The 21,904-nt window shown below is 36.1% G+C and overlaps 1 protein-coding gene across 1 annotated transcript; it reads right to left on the bottom strand.

The window, feature by feature from the left end:
- Window positions 1–5,964: 5,964 nt before the first annotated feature.
- Window positions 5,965–8,183, bottom strand: LOC124373947 (cylicin-1-like). The gene is made up of 3 exons (XM_046832257.1): window positions 8,032–8,183; window positions 6,863–6,928; window positions 5,965–6,649 (listed from the first exon to the last, which is right to left on the bottom strand). The coding sequence occupies exons 1-3, from the start codon at window positions 8,074–8,076 to the stop codon at window positions 6,008–6,010; spliced, it is 753 nt and encodes a 250-aa protein (XP_046688213.1). The 5' UTR covers window positions 8,077–8,183; the 3' UTR covers window positions 5,965–6,007.
- Between the last annotated feature and the right edge of the window lie 13,721 nt (window positions 8,184–21,904).

Genomic DNA, 21,904 nt, shown 5'->3' with positions numbered 1-21,904 from the left:
GTGGCTCTTTAATTATTTATAAACGTCTAAACTTGTGCTCCAAGCTACTTTTAAAACTTATTTAAGAACTTGGTATTATCTAGATATGTAAAACATACTAGCTCTGACAGGTAGTACATGTGACAGCTTATGACAAAGCTGTTTATCGGAACCGGAATCACCAATATGGCAATGACATGTGAACGCGAACCTTTGTTTATCAAGTAAAGAGATCTTGTTCTTTGACAAAATTACATTCAACAGTAACTGACTTTCCTCTGGCTTATGGTAAGTTGATTGCTACCACGTGCCATTAATCATAATTTTATTGCTTCAAATACTTACTTTTATAAATGCCAATGCTTTTTTAAATGTGTTTCATACTCTGTTAATCTCGCCATTAAATAATGCTTGTAAATAATCAGCCAGAACAAATGTTTCCAAACTTTATAAATATAAATGAAACAATACTTTTTAAGGATAATAGGATATTGGACATATGCCATGACAAAATGTATAATATTACGTTTCGAGATCTGCAAACCTCTTCCTCACGTGAAAACCAAACAAAATTTAGCACACAGGGCTCTAAAACCTGTGTTTACAGTACAACATGTTCTTTTAAACACGGAGTACATAGGTGAGAATAAAAGACCAATAAATATATAGGAATAAATGAATATAAAAAGAATTAGAAGAAAAAACTAGTAGAACGGTCTAAAAATTACTCAACATTGCTGGTCTGAAGACTATCACTTGAAATGGGATAAAGCCAACATAATACTCTTCGAGGAGAATTTATTTCAACGCAAACTTATTGAAGATTTATGAATAAAATTAGCAGACCACCCGGTAAGTCAACCTTCAGTCGAGGGAATCAAAGCCACCTTGGAAACTAGAAAGATATTAACAATTTAACAAACCTAAAACAACAAAATTCGTACACACACTATGATACTAAGGTATAGGATCAAAACATAGGGCCAGATGTGTCTTCCTTTACCCTTCTACCTCATAACAATCGCCTTCCTGTCCCATTGTTTCAGATGACACGCCGCGATGTCACAGGAAGTGCCGACTTTTATTTTCTTGTTAGTATCCCACTTGGAGAATCCTGTGCTGGTGTGATGTGTGATTGTGAGTTTGATTTCTCGTATTTATGATTTGTGCTTGTGATTTGCATCCTGTGCAGTAACAAAGCATGGGCTGGACTCCAAGTAATTCTGGTATAATTTGTTTTTTTAACCTAGATTGTAGTTAGGTGTTAGGTTAGTTATTCACTAGAGGAAGAGGTCAGATTGTAGATCTTGAAACGTAGGGTTACACATTTTGTAACAAATAGCGATGGAAAATCACCGATATCCTATTGCACTTTCAAATCTTCCATCGTTAATATCAAACTTTAAACAAAGAAGTATTTTTGTTTGTCCATTTCAAGTGCCCGACGCGACGTTGTGATAGACTATTTGACAATAGACAAGAAAAGAATACGGTTTGTTTTTTTCTTGTGGTTTCATATGGTATCTACAGGTGTGCCAATTTCTATTTTAGTTTAAAATCTGTCTCTTGCTGAAACAAAGAGAAGTGTCCACAGAGGTAAAGCCACTGTATCGAGTTTATACAATAGTTGAGAGTTGTGTTAGACTTTGTATTAGTTACTCAAGCACCGCCTTCTTGGCCCATGTACAACACATACTTGACAGATATTCCAACACCAGTACAAATACCGTGACATCAAAATTATTTTGCGATGAAAAAATGTGAAAGTTTCAGAAAAATAATAATTTATTATCAATTAAAGTTTAAAGTTAAACATTTTTATAAAACAATTATGCATTAGAAATTTAATTTATTTACTAGTTTCTACTACTAATGTCTTGTTTGACTTTCAAAAAATCCTTGACAGACAATATTATAAGGTAAAAGTACGCCAGAACACTTGTCGCATAACAGGAAGGCCTTAGGCTCAACTAAGGATAAATTCCCGCTCACTCCACTAATCCCGTTTCGGAAAATTTCAACCGTTTTCTTCAGTTTAAGGCTGACGTCCATATGATCAAGTACTGTTAGGTGACTTATTTATGCTTAAAAATAACACAGAATGCATTCTTAACAATACATCTTTTACTCTTTGTTTTGAATTTGATTTAGACGATGGAAACTTTGTGAAGGATACACGATTTTGCAGACATTTTCTAACGTAGATTGTAGTTACCTTTTAGATCAGTTATCAACCTTAGGGAGAGATCAGATTGCAGATCTTAAAACACAGTGTTACTTAACGATTTCTTATACTAGGATGGTAAATGTCCGGAGAAAATCTCTTTCTTTTTATACATTTATAAATTGCTTTACTCATTAAACTACTAAGATTGAACCAAAACAAAAGCGTAAAATATCTCAATTGTTGAAATGTAAATATCTCACAGTTGTATTGCTAAATAGCACTCACTTTTACAACTTTTTGCCTTGTTTTGCAAAAAACTGGGCATTTAATATAACCATCAATTGTAAAATCAGTCTCGTTGAATTTTGGAAATTTGTATAAAAGGGCTGCGGTATATAGGACTGCATAAATATCGAATCACATATTATATAACACGAAATAAAACATATTATGAGAATAAAAGTATTCAAATAAATAAATAAATGACGCCAAGAATAATTAAACTAAAATGTACTATCAAAATGCTTAATGAAACTTTGGAAAACCTGACTTTTGAAAAATCTTTGATAAAAAAAGTAGAAATAAGGGTTAAATAAATTACTTGGCTAGATTAGAATCCAGATTTTCAAGTAATAAACTCTCTGGCTTCAAAAGAAATGTACCATTAGTTTATATTTTAAGTTTAAATTAGTTTATTGTTGGAGTTTTTTTATTTATAAACCATAAAGCAGGACATGTGGGGCAGAGAATAAATTTACAAAGAGAATAACAGTACATACGAAACTAAATTAGTTTTTGTGCTAACTTTTTAGTTTACAATCTCTCTACCCTACTCTTTGGTAAAGCATGCGATATTTAACACTAACAATTTTAAAAACAATTATCACCGAAAGAATAACAATCATATTACAGTTTTATATTTTATATATTATAAAATAATCTATTTAATACCATAATATGATTTTTACTTTATACATGGAAACTCTCTTTTGGAAAGCTTAACCGTTAAATAATACTGAAAATATATAAAAGATATTTGTGTTGTTAAGAGTAGAAATAAATCTGCAATCTGATCTCTTCCTGAGGTGAATGTTTTTATTAAGTGCACGTTTTATAGTTATCGTGTAATATGTTTGTTGTGATTCCAGACATAAGTATGTGATGCATTTTAGTGATATGTTATGTTCGATGTGATACTAAATCTTTGTATTATTGGATGATGGCAAATTTAAGGAATATTATGTGTCCTTCACAATCCTTAATCGATAAAAATTTCAAACAATAAGTTGTTTGTACATTTCACGTGGTACAATCGTACAAGAATTCATTATATCTTACGACCACTTTAAAGTGTCGTCAGTGGAACTGCTTAAAAAGACCATATGAAAATTTACCGAAGATACAGTTAGTACTTTTTTACAATAATCCACAACTAAAGCCTAGTTTATATAGGTTCATGTAGTATAGAATATAAAATAGTCAAATAAAATAGTAGTTTAAATGAACACTTGAACGCCTATTGTAAGATTCCCATTGATAAAAGTTACAAAATAGCCATAAGCATTTAAGCAACGAGATACTTTTTGCCTTACTAAATTGAGCCATTTTCTGTCAACAAATGTTACACAAAAGATGGCAATGCCAGTAATGCACATCCGCATGTGAATGCAGGGGGAGGAGCTTTATCGTGATTGGCTGCAGCTGAACCAATCATCGATGAATGTGTCACGAGCTGCCAGACCATTATTAATATGATATTGCCTTCTATGTTTATTTTATTTATTGACTAATTTGTTTGTACTATCCATAGGTTACCGTATACAATTTTCGCAAGTACTTTTCTGTTAAGTTATACTGCACAATTGGTTTGTAATAAATGTTCTGATCACTAGTTTTACTTATGGCGGCGTTTGGTGTGCTTACTTTGTCCGTGAACTCGATTATATATTGAAAATTTGGACTATTATTTAAATTTTCACTTCATTCAAACAATTTTAAAAGGATTTAATTATTCAAAGATTTTTGGTTTCACAGGAAAAAAAACCATCGTAGTTTATCAGTTATTACTCCAAAACTAAAAATGAACATGTCAGCTGAAATAATTGATTATTTAAGGTTAAGCCAATCATATTACGGCTCTACCCTTTTCAACTCACTTGTATCATGATAATTTTCTCTTAAAGTCTCATAAGAAACTTAAGAATAACAGGAGTACAGTTTTTGCACTTATATAAAATGATGATATTGCATTTGTAGTTGGTGGTTTAGTGGGGGTTGTGAGGGGAGAAATCAATATGAATTGAGTAGAAAATTTGTCTAAAGAAGCACAAGTATACCCTCCTGACCTCCTCTGAATCAAAACCCGGCTGACTGCTCATTTGTTTTATTTTGCTTTAAAATTGAAAAGGTGATTGGTAATTTTTGATGGAACCTCCAATCTAATTAGGGTGCTCCCACTAACCTGAGATTATAAAGTACTTTTGAAAGCTAAAAGCACTATTTTACCTACTTTAGGTTACACCTTTACTGGTAATACAAATGTGAACAGATTTCGCTGTTTAATAAATACGAGACGTATTTGCTGGATAAATGTCCAACTGTCTGTATTTAGGTGAACCATTTGAATAAATAAGTTACGAAACAACAACCTCGTAAATGTGTGTATGAGATCTGGACATACTCAAGTGGAGAGCCGGTAGCAGAATTTGCACCTGTGCCAAATAAGCCACGACTGAGTCATTTTTTAACGGGTCGGTAGGGGAAATAAATTTTCTGGTAAACTTAAAACACTATCACGGTATTGTATTTTTAATTTTCTCATTTTAATTTCTCCTACATTTATAATACAGAGCATTGTGATAGAGAAAATACAGTAAAATTACAACTCTACGCGAAGGTATTTTAGAGGTTTTAATTGAAATTATACCAAATTATAGATATTTTGTAACAAAATACTAATGTAATCGATTTTATTGTTACTTAGGTACACAGTACAATAAGAGAACTCACATGATAATACGTAGCATCATTAAATTGTCTTAAAAATTGAAATGCAAAAATTGATTTGACGGTACAAATAAATGTTATTACAAGACCGTTGAGATGACTTGTTTTTTTTTTAATTTAAATTTCCTGTAGTCCAATATAAATGCTCTTAGTTTTTACAGAAATATTGTGTGTTCGGACAAAATCTACAAATGACAAGTACGCATATATTGAGATCAGATTTTAAAGTTACTATCATCGGTCTCATAAAACCAGCTAGCCTACGCTATTGCTTTATAAATGGCTTTTCCCCCTCTAATTTCTAATTTCCTCTCTAAGTAATTCATAAAATATTTAATCCGCATAGATGTATTCCTGAATGTGACATATCATCAGTGAAATGTTTTTGTTCTCTTTGAACAAGAAGCTAAAAACCTCTCATTGCACTTAGTCCCAAGTGACAGGTAGGAGGATATTAAGGATAGGCCAGGTCGGGAGTTGAAGCCGCCTCCTGTCGAGAGCCATGAGGAAGATTGGTGGCATTATATCTCAGCCATGTCACCTTGGAGAAGTAGAGGTCAGCTATGCACCACCACCTCCAGTCAAAGCAGGCATGGGTGGCACGCTTTATATTTAGGCTAGCATCTGCCTCACTTAGGGAGCTACATACTCCAATGCCAATATTCCGCACTAGATTAGACCTATTATAGTCTACCCTTGCACACCAATATATCAATATTTGTGTTTAGTGTTTACTGTACTCTGTCTAGGTTCAGCTGAAACATATAAATCAGATGCAAACCCACCTGGGGGTGGTATATATGCAAAACACATTAATCCAAAAGATTTTCTATTTTACAAATTTACATCAAATTATCAGCTATTGTTTCTGAATCTTCCTCTTGATTTTCGGCTGGTAGTGGATGGCCTCTTTTCCACATTGGTTTGTCCAGATGAAGTTGATGAAGAACGGCGATCACGAGAAGATTTGTTATCTTTAGACCGTTCATCAGACTTCGGGGCTTTCTTTTCCTCTCTCTTTTTGGGATCGACTTTTCTCTTTTTGGAGGATTCTTTTTTTCTTTCTTCCTCTTCCTCATCTGAAGAATTGCCATATTTTTTACTTTTCGCATCATCAGACTTTCCAGTCTTTTTGTTATTTTTCTTATTCGATGCTTCACCTTTTATTTTTTTAGAATCTTTCTTCTTACCTCCTTGATCGTTTTCGTCTGTATTACTGTCATCCTTCTGACTTCTCTCCTCATTATCAGAATCCTGATCACGGCTCTTATCCTTACGACTTTGCTTCGAACCTTTACGACCGTTACTCCGTGAGTCTTCATCCCTTCCGCTTGACTTTCCTCCTGTTAGCTTTTGCCATATTTCTTTTAACTTCTTCCGTAATGAATCTGCTACTTCTGGAGCGAATATGGCAAGTAGCACATAAGCAAGTAAAAGCAACAGGATTATAAATATCAACATCCACAGCAAATTGCCCCAAAATGATGACTTTTTCTGCTGTAACACAAAAACTGGATACTTTAATATTTGTAACACTGTAAATTACAAAGAAAGCAGAATCGGTTATACTGAGTTTACTCTTCTAGGAATTAAGAATTAAAATGAATTCACACGAGGAATTTAGTTTTAAATAACAGTAAAAGTTGTAAAAGTTTTAAAATAAAATGGCGCATCGTATATTTGATTATACTTACTTTAAGAGATACTTACTATATCAGCGTATACCCCAAAACAGTAGTTAGATATGCAGAATTGTGAATAATAGCCGGATCTTTTCTGAAAGCGCATAAATAAACTATTAATAATAAATGATCCAATAAATGTACTAAAACTACGTATAGATCGAATTCTGTATTGCATACGAATATGTATTAAATGACTTTTAGGTCAACTACAAACCATTTATAAAATTACCATTACTACTTCGTCTTCTTTCTAGCTATACAATTGATTGATCTATTAATTTTTACATTTGAGATAAGAATTTAAAAAAATACATTCTATTAAGTGAGCGTTGAGAGTAGAACAGTTTTATATACCCACGATTTTTCGAAAAAACAAACTGATATATAGACTTGAAAGTTTGTAAGAAGCTTCATTTTTATACGCGGAACACTGAGTTCAATGATGGTGCATGTCACTCCATACGAATTTGTTGTGTTAGCGAATTTTTTACATTAGTCTTATGGGTAACTATGATGGCAACGACAAAATAGCGGAATAAAAAACAACAAACTGACAATAATAAAATAAGTTTTCAATGTGTTACATGTTTTTTCGTACAGGACAAATACAATATAATAGAGTGAAAAATAAATTGTATAAATTTATAAAAAGTTTGGCACTCTTGAGCTGTGTTAACCTTACTAGCTCACCGAAACTTTTATCATTTGAATATCAATGTGATATTTAAAATTAATTAACTAAAATATGAATATATCATGTGACAAGATATCTTGTGGTATATTTAACTGTTGTAAAAAATCCTTTACCGCTAAGAGTGCACAACTTACTCAATCATCCGCTGCAAGTAAACTAGTGTCAAATTTACGGTCAATGATGTGCTAATTCTGCTCATGCATTGATTTCACCGTTTTCCCAGTACCCAGTGAAGGTTCTACTGACAGATATATACCCTGAGGTAGGAGTGGACTCTCTTGGGGTAACCATACGTTTTAGGTCGTACGCAAGTGATCCCTATCGGGTTGAACATTCTTTACACATAATATTCTATTTATAATAATCAATAATTTAATTTATGTAGCCACGTACTTCATACAAATTTGATGTCAGCATGTTAATCTTTAACTGTAGTAACTTATTAATTGCGTAATTATTTATTAATTTGAAAATATTTTGAACGAAAGTTACTTGCTTACCCCCATGGTGAGTAATGCGCATTGGCGGCACTTACAATCTGTCATGTATTTGGTTCCAAGAGCTCAGTACATCATGTAATTGTGTGAGACCTGAATGATGTAATTTGTAATGTAATGTGTACCATGTGTTAGCTGTAAAAATATGTTGAATTTTCTTGAGTGGAATTTAAATAGTGGTTGTAACCATAGAAACCTTTTTGAATTCGGAGTTTCTGTGCATATGTAAAAGTTAAATAAATTATTCACAAGTGTAATTTCTTCCCTAGTTTTATCATGGCTGACCTGAATTTTGAAACAGGCATTATCCCTATCGTACTAACCACGGATGTAAACGTAGATTAGAGTATCATGTGTCAACATGAACTTTACTTAGCTATATGAACTGTGGCCAACATACACGCTATGGAAGGTGAAGTGAGGCCAATGTAAGTTTTACAAACAGTTTTTAGTATTTTACAACTTTATTTGTGAAAAATTATCTACGTATATATCCTTTTAGAGTAAAATAAAAAATGTCCTTTGAAAAAATAATAAGATTTCGGATATTTGCCACCGTTAAATACTGCAAAAAAGCATATAAATACTTTTGGAGTATTCATCCCCTTATTCAGTTAAAAAACAAAAAAAAAAAACACTAAGGTGAAAAAAATAAAAACTTTTACTCGACACTGCTACGAAAAGGTAAAGTAATTATGTTATACCTGACAAACTGTATGAAGTCCAGACTATAGAGAATGAACCAAGCAATGTTACCGCACAGGAGCCCAGAGCACAAACTCTCTTGTCATGTTTTAATTTGTATTTAATGCCTTAGGGTTTTTAAGCTTAGGTAAACGGTATATTTTCAACCCTCAAATTTAGTGCTAAAGCTACTTATTTGTAATGTATGAAGATGGCAAATGTTGCAATTCTATTATCATTTCAAACCTCCCATCGCCAATAAAAATATTTAAACTATATATTTTGCTTCATATGGCCTCATAACATCTCTTTGCACAAAAATGTTCAATCACATGAATGCTGTCCTTCCGTTTGGTTATCATTGATGGGCAAGTAAACTCATACATACCAAAAACGTAAGTAGGGAAGATAAAAACATATTTTTTAAATTAATAATCTCAAAACTAAGTTGTTCATTAAAATCCTAAATTTATCAATATTATCTTTTATTGTATGTGTGAAGGAGAAAGTAAAACGTAGCTAAGCCACAGAGACTAACTAAAGTGAACACATCGAGGCAAACTCGAGTGATATATAAGATACAACCCAACTTGTCTCTCAGACGGCAATAAAGCAGTTCTTATGTGAGCAAGAGTCAATATTACCCCAGACCGTTCACCACAGCTTGTGTCTATTTGGCGTACCTGGCGAGTGTTGCAAGGTAATATATCGAGCTTCTCTTCTTAGGATTACGTATAAAGGGCTACCTATACTGTCACTTGAGAGGGTTTCAAGAAGATAAACTATCTATTTGTGTAATTTCATCGTTTTATGAAAGTTGAACGTTACGCATGACAAAAAATAGCAAGTTGGTTTTTAAAATCATTGGAGTCATGGATAGTGTGCGTCATCTTATGACAATTCTGTCACTTTGATCTCACATAGATACATCGTATGAACACTGTATTCTTATTGTGTTTTTGAGAAATTAATTAATAAAATACAGGCGCAACATTTATAACAGGAGTGTTAAGTTTAGCTTTAATTTTTTGTTTACGAAAAGCATTATCTACAATAATAATATAAACTGTTGGGCTTTTGGCTGAAATAAAATTTTTACTTTATCTCTTTGTACTTTTAATTGCAAGGGCGCATCGGTCAAGGGAGGGCGATTGCTGCATAATATGAATTGGAATGTTTAGATTGTAAGCTAATAATACATTCTCCACATGTATACGAGTAACTGCTAATATGAGTATATCACATGTATATATGTCACAGATTAAATAATAGTAAATACGAGTATTTTGAGATTCTGATAAAGAAGGTCATTGACAATTGTTATTAATGGAACATTGATCCATCAACGACTAGTATATTACATAGGTAATGGCACGCAAGCTGACCTTAGGCAAAATGGTTTTGGTTTTTAAAGCCATTAAAATTTGGCAAATATATTAACATACTTTTATTGTATGTAAGGACCTTGGACGTATGTAAGGACCTTGGATGCAAATTTTTATAGCCTATGATGTTTTGTATAAACTTGCATTAACCAAAACGCTAAGGGAAATCATATTAAAATCTCAAATTATCTCTAAAGCATGTAAAATCTTACTATCTGTATCTCTGTGAATATCCTTGAAAACCCTAATATTTTATATCGAACAGAAATATAATAAAAATAATGAAATTTGAATTTAGCAAGGACAGTTTAATATAAAGTGTTTTGGAAGACATATGTTATAAACAGATCTTCGCCCAATTGTTCTTAATTGTAGAGTTCTTATTTTCCGGTTTTAAGATACTAATTTTCGAGGACTGAACTCTACCTCTGTCTTACTCATCATCCTACGTCAGTCTCTAATACACCTGCTCAAACATAGACGTAAAATAAAAAAAATTGCAGTAATGAACATTTTCAAACTTAACTAAATTTCCGAGTACAATAATCTATTGCACATTAAATAAGTAGTATAAAATTAATAAGATAAAGGTATTTCTACTTATTATATCTTAGATCGCTATTATCATCCATTTATATAGAGTAGTTACAAAAAAAACAAGTAAAATATAATAAGTTTTTATTTAACAGCTATAATAATAGAAATTGTATAATCGTAATTGTAACAGTCAGAAACGGGATTAAAAAGTTATAAATGACGGAAGGATAAGATGTACGAAGTAAGGGCAGAGGGCAATAACATCTGCTTCTGCGGTTTAATATCGTTCATACTCTGTCTGCATGGTTTCCTCCTACATTTCCTTTCTCTTGCAAGACCACTTCCAGGCAGTCATTTTCACTCACAACTTAAACCAGTCCATTCGTATAATCTACTAGTTATGTAAAATATAATAATGGAACGGTGTACTTTCGGACATGGGAAAAAAAAAACGAAAGGATAAGCTGAAAAAAATATGGGGAATGGGTAATAACATCTGGTTCTGCGGTTGAATATAATTCAACCACTGTCTGCATTGTTTCCTCCTACATTTCCTTCCTTGAAAGCCCATTTCCTGGTATCAACTGTTACTGATCACTGTCACTGATAACTTGAATTTATAATATTCATGCAGTCTGTTATCCATAACAATTACTCTTTCAAAAAAAAGCCTCCATGCGATCTTAGTGTCGTGAATTGGATTTGTAAACAAATTAAATTATTTGTAACAATTTAGGGGTAAAGCAAAGTTAAAGTTCTATAACACAACTTTTTATTTTAAAAATACAGTATATATTACTGTATACTGTATCTCAGATATATCTGAGATTAAGTTTAGTAGTGTACACTTACATTTGATTCAAATTTAATTCTTACAGGTTAATTTATTTAATAACTAAACCATGGACAATGTTTGTATTCAGCATATCATTGCTGGGAATGAGATTTACTACCTTACAGGAAGCTATCCCGAGCTATTTAAATTTTAAAATAGGTTACCCAATACAGTGCCATGTAATTGAACTTTTACAGTACACGTAATTATTACATTAAAAAAACTGTTTGTTGCCAATAGATCGAACTTCAATTAAACAACTAATTGTATTGACGTTTTTAAATAACTGGAATATATTTTTTTTACGTTTCTGATCAAACTTTGCATTATTATGTACAACGTTGGTTTGTTTTAGAAAATAAAACTAGCCAATACACAAGCTAAATTGAAAAAAAATGGTTAGAAATAAACTGAACGCCTAAGTTTATCCTGTAAAACTTAATAGTTCATCTTTGTAATAAACAAAACTCGAAAATGAATACTTTGTTTAAGTTTTGTTATTGACAATGGAAGGTTTCAAAGGATATTTCGGACATTTACCATCGTTATATTTTACAAAATATATACCAAAACTTTTGGAGGAACTTAATCTACCCTATTCTTCAGGAGATGGGACTATTAGTACTCCATTTTCGAGTGCGCCGGTGTGACGTCAGACTGTGCTCTTGACTTTCCATGCTCATTACGTGTATCCTTTTTAAAGACAACACCTTTATTTTCTCCGGTCTGAACTCAAAGCAGTTTTCGTGTGTATTAAATATTTCCATTTTCTTTATCTTCCTTTCCTACTGTACGTTCTAAATTTCATGTACTAATTGTACCCTCACTTGAAGGAGAGGATATATTTCAATCCTAGAAACGTTGTATTATACATTTTGTAACATAGAATGATAAGATAGGCCGAAATCCTAATTTATTTGCCGGTTTTTGTCATACTGTATTAAAATACAAGTAATATGTGCTTAATTTTTTGGATATTAAGGAATTAAAGAGGCTTTTCCTGTGCATGTTAAAAGATTCGGGTCGGTTATTGCGCGTGTGTAACAATAATGTAATGTAATTCAAAACCAATAGTGAGCGACAGTTGGCGGGAACGGCTGACATCATGTGGGCCAATATTTACTGCGGTGCAATAAAAATGATACATCTGATTTGCATACGACTTTGAAACCGAGATTTGTGGTTAGGGTTATTTACATCAGCTACTACTGATGTTTTTGAACCACAAATATGACCATTTTTTCAATATTTGGTTCTTAACATACAAAGTACACATTGATATAGTTACACTTCAAGTACTAAGTTTGTTGTTTCTTAGATTCTATGATACTTATCTACTTCTCAATAAAGAAAAAAATATAGAATTTCAAATTTTACTTTAAAATAATTCAATTTTAAATTAGTTAATTAATTAATCTGAATTTGCTCGTTAGAGTTGAAATAACCAAATGAAATATGCATATAATTTAAAACTTACTATTTTTATATTTGATAATAAATACTGAATAAAAAATTATGTTAGTGAAAGAAAGAAAGCTGCTAAAATATCTCATGGAGTATTGCATACACCTTTTTTCAAATGTATGTACTCTAGTTTTTATTACGTTACTCATAGGTTCTGTAAAAGACGCACAATTTCGAAACAAGAGACGATTTTAAAACAAAAGATAATTTCCATCTATAGTTGCTAGGCCTATCACTAAACTTACAACTTGACATTTCACCTTGAAAAAGTAAGTGGATTTTATTCATAATTAAAGACCGTGACAATATTGATATAGTAAACTGTAAGTATTTTTAACATTTTTAATTTCGGACTAAAGAATCCTGGAAATGCATAGTCAGTCAAACTGTTTTTAAAAATGTATTGATGTCGCCTCTGTTATTCCCATTAATGATAACAATAATAGTAATCGTGTTTTCCGTAGAAACATAAGAGTTTCATAATCAAATTATCAAAATTGGGTCGCCAGACTTGTTTCAAAGACTCTCTTCAAAGTTTACATTCCATTACAACAGTACGGCCTGGAAATATAAGAACACCTCTAATTACAAAATGACAAACCCTGATGTAGATATAAATTCGTTGAAACAAGAAGTACAGAAGCTGAAGACAAAAATGGAACAGATAAAAGTAGAAATGTTAGTATTGAAAACATGACAATACTAACATTTCTAACATGTGAAAAAAAAACATGACAATCGGTACGTCGACAACACCCTTTCACAGAATAATATCGGCGATGGACGCATACGTTGATGAAAACCAGTACCAAGACTTTTTTATAAAATACTTCAAATAAATTTCTCATACTCCCAAGTAGAATTTTATTAATTTTGAAATGTTTTGATGCGAAATAGTGTCGATATAACTAAAATTAGTATTTGTAGAAAGTTGGAGCGTAAAAATTAGGTAAGATCAGTTAATGGAGATTTATTATAATTTACGTGAAATCTTTCTTAACAGTGTAATTAGTCGATATCCATATAAACATAATTAAAACTTGCTATATCAGTTTGATGTGGCGACGAGGTAAAGTAAGCAAAAATAACAGTTCCGGAGTTGTGTGAGAAGTTCGTGGTGGAACATCGCCTAGAATACATTGAACAAGAGACAGATACAATAGATATTGTGCTTTAAGCATACATAAATGACTACCAAACATAGACTGCATTAATGGAGACCAAGATAAACTGACAAATGAACCAGGCTTTTCACCACATAATTGAAAGAGGCCAATGTTACCGCCATCATTAATGGAGTAGCTTTCACAGACAAAGGTTTGCCCAGCAACTGGCTACATTGTTTGTAGTGGCGAGGCTGACTTAATACCATCGATTCATATTACACTATATAAGGTTCAATCTAAAAATTTGCAAATTGCCATAGATTTACGTTAGGTAAAATTTCCATTATTACTTACGGATATGTACACATGCAACTAGATTACCCATAGATTCGATCGCACTATAAATCACCCTATTTATTGGGGTAAACAATTTACATACTGTTGATCATTAAATTGTTACTTCCAGACTGCGCAGTATCTTAAAATTTCTCAAAGACACCTAAAAGTCTTTGTTGCGATTTGCTCCAGTTATCTGTCTTCTTAGTGCAACGACTGGAATATGATGCTGTCACAGACCTGACTTATGAAATCTGGAGTCTTGGTCGTCTGAAGCTCAAGATGAATTCTTTACGTCGTTTTCGACACACCAGAGACAGCTATACAGGCAGAAAATGCAAAAATGTGGTGTAATCTAGGTGAATTGGTATTCTTATGTTCTCATCAGAAGATCACGGCCTTAGCTCTAATGCTCTTGTATTGTCTTGTAGGGTACTTGTAGAGGTCCCTTGTCCTCCAGCTGCTTGAATACGCTTCGGTTGTTTGGTCTTTTTTATTACTTCTTATATTATTACTTCTTATTGCTCTATTGTTATTGATACCACTTTTGTTATGTTGAACATTGCTTTAGTTATATTTCTGTTATGCCTGTTCATTAATGTCATATGGTTAGTTTTTAATTTTGACTTTTCATACCGTATTACTTTTATGAGAATTTTCTATTGTTAGCCATTCTAAATAATGTAATTTAATTAACTTACCGTGGGAATTTAAATAAATCAATTGCACAATTGAGTCCACTACGGTTTTTCTGACACTATCTCTATGCAAGGTGGTGCAACCAAGTTTTCTAAATAAAACACATGTTATAAAACTCAAATTTAATCAACTATAGCTATATTACGTGCAGACATTAAATCCAGAAAATAAATTTATTGCAAATTATAGTATATTCAGGCGTTCAATCATACGTTGTGTATATGAAAAGGATATTGAATATAAGTAAGTAAAAAAAGATTGTTATAGTAGAATTTATGATACATTCATATACGGGTGTCGGATAACCTAAAGCTACTAAAGCCAGTTATAATTTTTACATTTTATGCAAACATCAATATACCTATATTTGATTTTTATTATAGTTTTATTAAGACTCTTACATGGGCTCTTATTTTATTATTTATATTATGATAATTTGAAATTAAATTTCAAAAACATTTTTCTTTTTGAAGCTTTATACGAAACCTATATCTTAATATTTTAACAAAAGCCATAAATCCTTCAATATATTAAACATACTTTGAAAGATATCTTTAGTTTTTCCAGTAAAAGTTATAAATAATGGGTAAAAATAAAACTTTTCGACAGTCAAATTTAATATCAGACCTAGGCAAAAACATAAACATCGTCATCGTTTTTTTAGCACCAACATAATCTAGTTAAGAAACAGCGGCTAGGTTTTGGTTAGACTTTATATTCTCCTATGTTTGCCAAGCTATTTCAAGAAATAAACTAATTGATTCATTCATTAATTAATCGCATAGTATTTTTTTTTTTTTTTTTTTCCTTTGGGATATTGGGGTGGATTCATAGATCCTCACACGTCAACCTGAGCTTATTGTGTGCCCCTTTTTGATGTTAGAGGGGTAAGCCTATCTTCGTGCCTTAATTTAGGCTAAGGAAGCTTTTCCCCGATACTAGCATCTGGTTCGATCGCCTGGTTGTTTGTCACCGAAAAGAGCCCTTCTCCTTGCTCCCAGTCTCTCACAGTCCAGTATTATGTGTTTTTGCCAGTCTCTTCAGACTTATTGCAGAGTCTACACTCCGAGGCCTCATTTCGTAAACCTAGAGTGTTTAGGTGTTTCCTGAAGTGGCCGTGTCCAGTGATCAAGGCAATCACTTGCTTAACCCGATCCCTGCCCAGCCCCATCAGCCATCTGGTGAATCCGGAGCTAGAATCCGGCAAGCAGTCTTTTGGCCGAGTGCTTGTCCTTGGTGACTCTGCCACCGCACGCGGTGTGTCTTCCTGGACCATTTGTTTATACTTTGGTAAGCGGGCTGACTTGCTTATACCACAACTCGGTTCTGGACCGATGTATGGCATGCTTGCTCCGCTTTTGGCAAGCCTGTCGGCGCATTCGTTGCCACCTATTCCTGTGTGGCCCGGTACCCAACCAAGACGCACACAGTTGCGTGATCCAAGCTTGCAGAGAGTGTTAAAGCACTCCCACACAAGCCTGGATGAAATGCTGTTGGAGTCAAGAAGCTTTAAGAGCTGCCTTCTGACTGTCTTGACATATATCTACCAGATGTTCATTCCCTGGTACCTTTCTGGTGAGGCCTAGGTTGGCACAGGCTAGGATACCATAGATTTCGGCTTGAAATATGAGCAGTTCCGACCCAAACTGCCGCTCAAGGGCAGTTTCTAGGGGATTGGACTAAACACTCCATATCCAGTTCTACCCTTAATAAGCGAGCCCATCCGTTGTGTACCAGACAAAGCTCTTTTCTTATTGTTGGGATGTTATCTTGCGATTTCCACTCATCTCTGGAGTAGAAGTCAACAGAGAATGAGGCTTATTGAATACGAACTCCGTTCTCATTGTGTCGGAGACCATGTTCGAGAAATAGCGCTTGGGTTTACAGCTTCAGTGATGGCGCCCAATGGCTCGCGTTAGACGCGCCATTCCTCCACAAGCCAGCAACCATCAGCCGATAAAGCTGACTTACGCGCTTGCAGCTTTTGTATGGACATCAAAGAGGTAGAAAGTCCCTAAAGCCACCTCGAGGGTCGCTGAGGGACTGCCTCCTGAATGCTTCCGGTTACAAAGATTGTGACCAAGCCTTTGTAAGCTTTCAAGCTTGGCTTTGGCAGTTACCTGATTCACCATTTTGTCCACCAGACTAATGAACCATAAAGTGATTTGAGGCCTTACAACACTGCTTTGTAAAGCCATAGTGCTATGTGGGGGTTTTTACGCCCCATGAGAATCCTGCAAGTCTCCTGGACGTCATGAGCGCCCACTTTGCTTTGTGCAGGATATTATTAAGATATGATTCATTCCCACGTAAGCTTATGATCTAGAGTCAGTCCTAAATTATTTGACTGTCTTTGACCACTCCAGCTGAGTGGATGCGAGTTTCAGCCTAGAAAGAGACTATAGGTTCTTTTTCCTAGTGAAATTGGTACAAACTACTGTCTAAGAGGGATTTACTTTACAGTCCCTCTCCCTGACACCAGTTTTGTTGTACCAATGTTGAAGGTTGGTATTCATGATATTCAACAACAACATTTGTATATTTTTTCCCTGCTACCATAAGGACTATGTCGTCTGCATTTATCCTTGGACATAGATTTCCTCGTTGTTAGTAAGGTCCTCCCACAAGTAGACCATCTACTACTGAGGTTACTAGGTTCCACAGTAGAGGTGACATGGATGCCTCCTTGAGGACATCCCCCTTGTGGGTGCGAGTCACAAGCGATACTTCATTAAGATCGGTCCCTGATCCCGTCTGGAGCATCAGCATGGCCCTAAGCCACGGCACAGAGCTCTGGCTCGAGGCCACGTCGCTGTTGCTCCACTTACCATTGCAGTGAATTTGGCATTGTCGAAAGCTCCTTCAATGTCCTATGAAGGTGCACAATGCCAATTCCTTGGCGGAAGGACTATCCTCAATCCTACTGACTCTAGTTGGTGCAGGTGCTGAATTCACCAGGAATTTTTGCCTTGCTGGTATGCATGTTGGTTGCGATGAAGGGGAGTGTCTGAGAGAGAACTCCCTTTCTCAGGTGCCTCGTCACCAGTCTTTCTAATGTTCTTCAGTAGAAACGAAGATAAAACTGATGGGACGAAAAGATTTAGGGACAGAGTAGTCCGCTCTCCCCTTTTTTAGGGATGAAGGACCACCCTGTTGAGGACGCCAGACTTGTGGTATGTCACCCATAGGCTAGTCTCGCCCTGAATAGTTCACAATAGAAGGGTAAGGAGATTCTCCGGCTCTTGTTGAAGCAGGGCCCGGAAAGATTCCATCCCCTCCTGCAGATTTGAAAGGGAGCCAAATTTAGAAATTGGCCCCATTTGCTTTAGAGAGAGTGAACAATCCCTTTCTGGCAAATGGCCCAGCTACCACGACAAGCTCTTGCCGTGAGCCTGCCTCGCGGTTACCAGACGTTCCAGTGTCGTCCCATATTCTCAAAGATACAGTCAGGGAAGTGAAGTCTCAAGGAGAAGTTTGAGGCTATCACTAGACCCGGAAGTGTGTTGACCTCCCTGGGACCTTAAAGATCCCCAAGTGACCGGTTGGACTTGAGGCTAAGTAAGCGTTGCAGTCTATGCCTGCCGCGCTTAACTCATTTACCTTCTGCGTGGTAACTGCCTCCAGGAACTTTTGTTTTGCTTTTTTTAAAATCGCTAGGCTGTATTCTGTAAGAGCTCTATGATAGGACTCCCAGATACGGCTCCTTTTGCATTGATTGTACAGCTTCCTGACATTAGCCCTTTTGCGAGCGAGGTCCGCCGAGTCCACCACTTAGTATTGGTTTCGACTCTTCCCCCGTCCGCAATGGGCAGAATTGTCGTGGAAGCTATTGATTATAGCATTCTATGCAGGTCAGAAGCTATTTCTGATCTATGTCTGTGAAGCATCGCACCCTTCCGGCCTACCGATCCCAACTGTGGACTGAAGGTCAGACTTATATTATCCCCAAACCAGTCAGTTCCTCCTGGGATTTGCGATAGAGAGGTAACCTTCTGCAGCCTCATCTTGCAGGTTAAAGCGGACTATACCTGTGATCCGATAATGAGGCCTCTTCGCTTACGTGCCACTTATCAACCATTCCAAGTATAAACCTTGTGTGCAGATTGTTATGTCAATAACTTCTTGTCTAATTCGTGTTTGCGAACGTAGGGCGGTTACCTTTTATTATCATATAAATAGGTCCCTACTTAGAAAAGAAATTGTAAAAAGTGCCTCACCTCTGGGGTTAGTGTTTTGTGCTGCCCCATCCAGCAGAGTGATGGGCGTTGGCGTCACAACACTAGAAGAAGTTGTTGGACGTCCTGGCTTGTGCTTCTTCCCACCAGGAGCTCTAGGTCTCTTGATGGAGTGAGTTCCCTGGCATCATATGGCAGGTATACGGAGCCTACAATTGTTGTGCTATTGCACTGTGCCTCCATTCTTTCCAGGTCAGTGTGCCCATCAGTAAGATCTCTGGAGCAGAATTCGTGAGGGTTTAGAAAATCCAAGGCCTACTCCTCAACAGGATGCAGGTTCTGACATTCCTTAGAGAGGTGCAGTAAATTAAACTTAACCTTTGGTTTCATTTAGGCCCGCCACTCTCCCTTGGTGAAGCCATGGGTTCTTGTATCAATGCCAGATCAAATCCCTCTTGGAGGAAGAACATGAGCAGAAGGCCTGCCGAGGCAGCTCCTACTGTGCTGGATGGGTTGAATTTGTAGAACTCGTGGCATTGTCCTTGACTGTCGAGGGAGACAATTGAGACCTGCCAGAGTCCTAAGTTGGCTCTACAGTTGGTAAGCCTTCCACAGCCTTGTAGCAGACCATCGTCCAGGAAGCAGACGAATCCGTAACCTTTCGGGTCTGGCTTGGATGGATGGAAGGATTTTCCACTCGTTTACATTCAGGTTGGGGTTCTGCTTATTAAACAATCTCAAGTACCTTTTCAGCGTGTCTTCCTTCAAGGAAAGCTTCGGGCTGAAGCTCTGAATAAACACCCTAGTGGACCTCAAGATGTACTTACGCAGTCCCACTCTCAGAGGAGATGTCCATCGTCCCAGAGGTTTTTATCCTTTGAATAACTTCTTCCAGCCAACGTTTGGTGTGTTTCGTTGATGCAGGAAGCAATTTAAAACAACCTTTCTCTAGGTAGGTGCCCGCAAACGATGGAACGGAAACCATCCTTCAGGGGTTGGATTTCTTCCATAATTGCGTCCTTCGATGGCTTCTCCTTGCTCTGCACTTAGCGTTCGCACCGTTCAGGGTAGCCTTCGAGGGCTGATGTATGGCCCATTTTGATTGCTGCGACCTCTCTGTATGGGTAAGCCTTGGGTGTGCTACCAGAGGCCTCGGGATCGTGGTGGCTTCGGGCCTTTTGGGTTTCCCTCCTAGCCTTCTTTGCGGGTCCCTCCGCGGAGGGCGGGGTGACCAAAGTGGCCCTCTGGGGGCGCTTTGGTCGACCCACACCCCCGCCTTGGCACCCGCCAGTTGGGGCCCGGAGTTGAGACCTCCTGCCGTTCTTGATTCTTTTTCCTCTTCTTTTTCCGCCCTCCTCCACTTGGAAGGTCAAAAAGCTTCACCCTTTTCGAGAAGTTTAGCCTTTAGTGCTTCTCTTCTTTGAGCAGTGGTGAGATTGGGCCTCTTCATTCTAAGGTTGCCGAGTTGCTCTGTGGCATCATCCAGCGTACCTGTAGACTTGGGAGTGCTTGGGCTGTTGAAGGAGCTGATCTTCTATATCTTGAAGGAGATTTTTGCTTCCTCAGCGCTTGTGCTGCCTTCCTCAGATAAAGCCTTGCCATGTATGGGAGCTTCAGCTTGTGCAATGGAACCTCCTGTTGTTCCTAAGGCACTTTTGTTGAGGAGAAGGTAGGGAATGTTGGCATAACAACCTCTTGAGTTGTGTTGCCAGGTGGTGGTATGTGCGAGGTTAGCTTCAGGAAGCTACCTCAGCAGGAAGAGGTAAGGTTTGAAACCAGCTTCAGGAACTGTTTCAAGGGTTGGTTTTGTTTTTGATTTTTTGTGTTTGTTTTTTTTCCCAATGTTGTTCCCACGAGAAGCTAGGGAATGGAAGGTCACCCCAACAGAGTGCCCCGCATGCTGCTGGGTAAGCTGCTTTTTAAAACTGAGGGTCGCCGGTGTCCAGAGTCGCCATAGTAAAGACTGGTTTTGCCCACCAGCCATTCAGCCCTGGCATACGCTGTTCCACCGTGGCTTGGCCCCTAGAGGTGGAGAAATGAAAGGGAAACTAGATCGAAGAGTTTGAGGAACTTTTACCCTCAGATAGAAAGAGATGTGAAGAAGAGAGGATAGGCTTGGACACATAGGAAAAGTGTGTCCAGACCATAAGGCCTCCAGGAACAAGGAAGAGAAGGGATGTCTGGAGGCATTAGCTAGGGTAGCCTCGGGGTCGCCATTACCCGTACGGCCTTGAAAGTTAAGACCCACCGCCCCTGAGGGTAAACGCATAGTATACAAAGGGAAAATAAGAGTAAAAATTAATATTTCCAGGTGTAGAGGGATTTTTGTCATTATGCAGGACTAGAAATTTAGAGAATACATTTTAATTAAGAAGAATTGTAAAATACGCTGACAAGCTTTTGGTTTTAACTATCAGATAGAACAAAAATATTGGTGGGAATATACGAAAACCCCTTCTTATAACTGAGAAAAATAAACGGGCCGAAAAAACTATTAGTAGTTTGTAGACCTGAAAAGAAGCATTACACCAATTTATGACATATTGTCTAAACCTAAGACCTTAACTAAACTGACAGATTTGCATTATTTTAACAATCTTTTAATAGGTTTAACACCTGACTTGGTTTTAAATTATAATGTTTTTTAAATTTTAA

This window comes from Homalodisca vitripennis, unplaced genomic scaffold, assembly GCF_021130785.1.
Source record: "Homalodisca vitripennis isolate AUS2020 unplaced genomic scaffold, UT_GWSS_2.1 ScUCBcl_6788;HRSCAF=14163, whole genome shotgun sequence".
NCBI classification, from domain to species: Eukaryota; Metazoa; Arthropoda; class Insecta; order Hemiptera; family Cicadellidae; genus Homalodisca; species Homalodisca vitripennis.
The sequence above is the reverse complement of the archived record's forward strand: the minus strand, read 5'-3'. Positions and strand labels throughout refer to the sequence as shown.